The 6,000-nt window shown below is 49.9% G+C and overlaps 1 protein-coding gene across 1 annotated transcript in view; it reads left to right on the forward strand.

Annotated features, from left to right (window-relative positions):
* RNF213 (ring finger protein 213) overlaps positions 1-6,000 on the forward strand; it is a gene marked incomplete at its 3' end in the record, with an annotated part of 99,569 nt that overhangs the window by 37,297 nt on the left and 56,272 nt on the right. The window contains exons 4-7 of the mRNA XM_021710966.1: positions 71-196; positions 744-919; positions 1,751-1,909; positions 2,227-2,429. Of these exons, the coding sequence (XP_021566641.1) occupies positions 71-196; positions 744-919; positions 1,751-1,909; positions 2,227-2,429 (664 nt within the window). The remainder of the gene's footprint in view (positions 1-70; positions 197-743; positions 920-1,750; positions 1,910-2,226; positions 2,430-6,000) is intronic.

Below are 6,000 nucleotides of genomic sequence, written 5' to 3' on the forward strand. Positions count from 1 at the left end.
CCATTGAGTCAGTCTCCTGGTCGATTCTGTCACCCTGGCTCTAATGGTTTGGGGTCTTTATTTCTTCCAGGCAACCAATGCTGCAGATGAGCCAGTGAATTCAGGTAAAGAGGCCAGGAAAGAAATTAAAGACAAGACTGAGAAAACAAAACAGCCACCTGAGACCACTCCTGCTTCTAACAAAAAACACAGCCAGGTCAGCATCTCCTTCCTGCGTGGCTGTGCCTCCAGAAAGCCCTTGCCCTCCCTGCTCCTGCCCCTGTGGCCTGTTTCTTCTGCTGCTCATTTTTCATTTAATAGTTCACAGCTGGGACATAGTTATGCCAGAGACAAAACCCCTGCCTTCATGGAGCCCACAGTCTAGAGTAGCGTAAGACAGAAAACCAAGTCAGGCAGGGAGAAGTGGGATGAATGGCAGGCGGGCGGGTTGGGGGAAACTGAGGGAACATGACCCTGCAGCCAGAGCGGCTGGGCAAGGTCTTCCTGGGGAAGCAGTGAGGGGCAAGCCATGGAGGTATCTTAGGGCATGTGCAAAAGCCTTGAGGTGGCCCTGTTACCAGAACAGTAAGAAGGCCGGTGCTCCAGGAGGAGTGAGAGGAGGAGAGGCCACTGATGAAGCTGTGGTCAGTGAATGCAAAGGCACTGGCAGGTCCTGTGCAGGGAAGGGTTGTGGCCACTCTGGCTGTGAGAAGCATTAGCTGTAGACCTGGCCTTGAAGGTTGACATTTGATGACTTGTTTCAGGAAGCCGAGACCATGGACAAGATGGCTGTCACTGGAGAGAAAGCTGGTAAAAATGAGAAAGGGAAGCCAGAAGACTCGAAGAAGCCTGAAGGGAATGACACAAATTATGCAGCTGCGGTGAAGAAGGAGAAGGAGCCAGGAAACCAGAACGCTAGGACCCAGGAAGTGAAGGAGAGGTAGGGGGTGACCCCGGCAGGAGATCCTGCCTGAGCAGCCCAGGCGCACACCCTTCCTTCCCAGGATAGGGAGGGCCACACAACTCTGTGGTAGTACCAGGCTGCCCTTCTAGTTGGCTCTTCTGGCAAGTTTGATTTTGGAGGAAAGGGAATCCCAGGGAAAAGGGAACACGCAGAGGGTGGGTGGGGGAGGGGCCCCTGGCCTAGTTCCTTGTTTCCTAACAGTCCCTGGGAACTCAGAGCCAGCATGGGCCTTAGGGAACCCAGGTGAGGGCTGTCCCAGCCCAGACTCCTACTGGTCCCTCCTGCACTTTGGAGATGGGGGTGGCCATAGGCCACCCTCTGCACTCCCGTCTTCCTCTGCTTTCAAGGAGGCAAGAGAGCATCCACACGGGGGGCAGTGTGTCTGAGATGTGGACACGATTGTACTCTTGCTGGGGTGTGTTTGTGCGCATTAAATACCAAGGATCAGCCGGACTTGGTGGCTCAGCCTGTAATCCCACGCCTTTGGGAGGCTGAGGTGAGTGGATTGCCTGAGCCTGCGGGTTCGAGACCTGCCTGGGCAGCGAGACCTCATCTCTACAATAAATCAAAAATTAGCCGGGCGTGGTAGCGCACGCCTGTAGTTCCAGCTACTTGGAAGACTGAGGTGGAAGGATCGCAGGTCGAGGCTGTGGTGGCCAAGAACGGCCACTGCACTCCAGTCTGGGCGACAGAGTGAGACTCCAACTCAAAAAAAAAACACAAAAACTAAGGTTCGTGTGTGTGCACGCACGTGGATGGGTGGCCAGATTTTGCTATAATCAGGTTTCCGTTTCGACTTTCTGCCAGCACACTGAGTCCTGGTGAAGGAATCACGGTGTACTTTCACGCCATCATCTCTAAAGATTTTGCATTCAACCCGGACCACCATAAAGTCTTTATCAGGGGGGGAGAAGAACTTGGACAGCCAAAATGGAGCAGGAACATCTGTGAGCTGCATTGTACCAGGTGAGGGTGTCTGCAGGCATCCAGTCTTTGACATGTGTTTAAATAATAATTTTTATCAACTAAGTTGGCAATATTCTTAGACTTTTAGAAGATGACTATTTCAGACAAATCTTCCTAGCTTTGTATTTCTGTGTCATATTTTGTCGCGGCCCTTTTTTCCCCTTTGTTCTGTCTGGAAACCATGTCTTGTTCTAAAGTCTGTTCTTGGTTGGCATCAATTTATAGCTTTGGGTTTGCTGTTCATGCTGTGTTTGAGAAGAACTGAAATTTCTGAGGTGGGATTCTTGGGTAACTGGCTGTATTCTATTTATTCACAGAGACTTAAAGGACAGTGGCTGTCTCGTTGAAGGTAGTACTGTCATCTCCAAGAAGAACCTGAATAAATCCATTCCTTATAAGTATGTCATCTGTAACAACAAGAGCTCCTGTGATTATGAGTTCATCTACAAGCGCCAGCAGAAGGAGGGCGAGTATGTCAATCGCTGTCTGTGCATAAAGTCCTCACTTCTGGGCTCAGGAGGTAAGGCATGGGGCAGCAGGCTCTCTGTTCACACCTCCAAAGTGCAGGTGCCAGGTCTGCAGTATTGTATGCATCTCCCTGGAGGCACAGACCTTGTCTTGCCTGTGTCCTCTTTGCTGTGTGCTGGCTCTACCTCCAGCCTCGATGTTTAATTGCGTTAACTTTGGATGTTCAATGGCGTTGACTTCAGGTTATGTGTCTGGTTGGTTAAAGACATGTTGGCCACTCCTTTTAGCTCGTATGACTCCCCACTCACTTGCAGGAAGAAACAAGTAGAGGAGTTTTAATTAAGGGAAATGAATGAATGAAGAAAATGAAGCCAGAGAAAGGGCTGGGGAACGGAGAGGTGGCAGGGACCTGTGAGGCCACTGGACCCAACTTCCTTCCCTAGAGATTTCCAGATGGTGACTATAAACACTCTCGGTAAGGACACTGACAGCCCCATCTGCAGGCTCCTGCGGGGTGTCGTCTGAGCATATTTGCTTCTCCGTTCATCTGTCAGCGGACGCTTGGGGCTTGGGTGCGTTCCCCTCCTGTAGTGCCCTGTGTTGCTCTCCATCCCTCTCTCAGGAGTTCTCCCAGGGGTCCTCTGCAGACTCTGGCTGTCTTGGTCAGCCTGGACTCCAGCGCTGCCTCCTCACCTCAGGGGTCCAGGCTTCTCCTCACTCCCCCTGCCTGCATGGTGACCTAGAATGCTTATGGAAATGTATGGACATTAGTGAGAAAGGTCCTGGGTTCACCTCCTTTGTTCCCTTCCCTCGGCAACCAGTCCTTCATTGCCTGGTGTCCAGTGTCTTGAAAGCAGTTACTTATTTTGTCCACTTTTTTAGGCAAACACAGGAGACTGTAAATTTAGTCCCTGTTACTCCACCTTGGACGAAGGCAGAAATCCTAATAACTTCTTACAATCTTTTTATCCTTTTTGTAAGTTAAAAAAATTTTTTTGAGTCAGGATCTTGCTTTTTTGTTTTTGTTTTGCTTTATTTGAGTTGGAGTCTCACTGCGTGGCCCAGACTGGAGTGCAGTGGCCGCTCCCGGCCACCGCAGCCTCGACCTGCTGGGCTCCGGCGATCCTTCTGCCTCAGCCTTCCAAGTAGCAGAACTACAGGTGCGCGCTACCATGCCCGGCTAATTTTTGATTTTATTGTAGAGATGAGGTCTCACCAAGTTGCCCAGGCGGGTCTCGAACCCGCGGGCTCAGGCAATCCACTCACCTCAGCCTCCCAAAGCGCGGGATTACAGGCTGAGCCACCGAGCCCGGCCCAGGATCTTGCTTTGATGCCCAGGCTTGAGTGTGGTGGTGTGATTTATAGCTCACTGCAGCCTTAAGCTCCTGGACTTAAGTGACCCTTCTGCCTCAGCCTCCCAAGTAACTGGGACTATGGGTATATACCACCACACCTGACTAATTAAAACAAATTTTTTTGTAGAGGTGGGATGGTTACCCAGGATGGTCTCAAACTCCTGGCCTCAAGTGATTCTCCTACCTCAGCCTCCCAAAGCTTTGGGATTACAGACATGAGCCATTACACCCGGCCTATAAGCGTACATTTTAATAGCTAAATAATATGTATACCCCAAGAACTTAAGATTTGAGAGGATAGGCATTTGGTTCAATCATTCTATGGATAAATATGAAATTCCTGCTATGATAAATGCCACAACTTTGATACCCCAGTTAAGAGTGCATGTGGTAAAGGATTTGACCTGGAAGTCAGGATAAGCTTCCACAGGAGGTGTTGATGAGCTGAAAGTTAGACAGTTTACATGTCCTGCCAGGCAGGGAGGGCCAGAGCTGGGGTGGGCAGGCCTGCCAGTTAAGACAACAGTAGGCCAGGTTTGGTGGCTCAGCGTGTAATCCCAGCACTTTGGGAGACCAAGGTGAGTGGATCTGGTTTGAGACCAGCCCAGGCAACTTGGCGAGACCTCGTCTCTACAATAAACCAAAAATAAGCCGGACATAGTAGTGTACGCCTATAGTTCTGGCTACTTGGAAGGCTGAGGTGGAAGGATCGCCAGAGCCCACCAGGTTGAGGCTGGGGTGGCTGTGATCGTGCCACTGTACTCCATCCTGGGCGACAGAGTAAGACTCCAACTCAAAAAAAAAAAAAGAAGCAAAGATTGTTACATCAGTGGGCTCCCAACATAAAATCCCTCCTGGACACCAGATGCTTCCTACTAATTCTCCATTTAAATGGTATCAGTGTGCTATGTCCAACAACTTCGTGCTCATTATTTCATTTAGTCTTTTTTGCAAGCCTAAGTAGAAAGCATTAATACCATACACAGCCCACTAATGAGGAAACTGAAACTCTGAGAGGTTATCAGCTGGTGGAGACAGAGCTAGGAGTAGTATCCAAGGCTTCTACTTCTATTTCCACTTTCTATGTCATTAAATAAAATGTGACTGGGCTCAGTGACTCAACCTGCAATCCCAGCACTTTGGGAGGCCAAGGTGAGTAGTTTGCCTGAGCCTGTGGGTTTGAGATCAGCTTGGGCAACTTGGTGGGACCTCATATCTACAATAAATAAAAAACTAGCTGGGCATGGTAGCGCATGCCTGTAGTTCGGCTACTTGGAAGACTGAGGCGGAAGGATCACTGGAGCCCAGCAAGTCGAGGCTGGGGTGGCCGTGAATGTGCGCAACAGAGTGAGACCCCAACTCAAAAAAAAAATGAGAACAGCAGGTATCAGAGTAGGACTCAGGAGGCCTTTTCAGGAACTTCTTGTTATGCTGGACCCCAGTGAATCCATACACCTAGACTCATGCTGCCAACCCAGTCATGTGTGTTGTTACAAAGGTAGTCACCCCATGTTGTATGTTTTAGCCTGTGGTGTGCTGCCTTGTGTCACTAATTATGCAGTGGTATGTGTCTGACTACCTGTGTTTGTACTGTGGTCTGCCAGCCTAGTCCATTATGTACAACATATCCCACAGTGGTGGTGACATTGACCTATTCATGAACAAGGTGGAAAGCATGTTCCTGGGTTTCCTGGTAAGCAGAGAATTCACTGTAGGATGTGTTGTGATAATTAAAAGAAAATGGGTGGGAAGCCTTATACCAAGTAAGAAAGTGGCCCCAGGTACTCAGGCTAGCTGCACGGATGCACTGAGGGAGGTCTGCGGTGAGGAGGAAGGCAGCTCTCTGCAGACCCAACAGTCCGCTCTGTTCTGAAGAGAGGCCCCTGTTTGCGCCGAGTCAGCAAAGAGGTTTGCCATGCATTATCTATGGATGAAGGTGAGGTGTTTAGTAGGTACAAGAAGGGTGGGTTACAGCCATTTAACAAGACACAGGAAGTTGTGTCGTTTTGAGAGAGTACCAATCTCCTGGCAGCAGCCTGGTGCCTGGTTTATGATACCAAATGGACCAATCCCCTCCATGATGCATCGCAGGAGCCCAGAGTAGGACAGTGGGGGTATTATGATGTTCCCTAAAGAAAAGATGACTGTCCCCTTGCATGGAGGAGGACCAGGATTCAGTGTTTTAGAAGGGTGAAGGAAGTCAGGGTCGGTGGCTCAGCCTGTAATCCTGCGCTTTGGGAGGCTGAGGTGAGTGGATTGCCTGAGCCC

Source organism: Carlito syrichta, unplaced genomic scaffold (assembly GCF_000164805.1).
Source record: "Carlito syrichta isolate Samal-C Ts95f unplaced genomic scaffold, Tarsius_syrichta-2.0.1 Scaffold301768, whole genome shotgun sequence".
Classification (NCBI taxonomy): domain Eukaryota; kingdom Metazoa; phylum Chordata; class Mammalia; order Primates; family Tarsiidae; genus Carlito; species Carlito syrichta.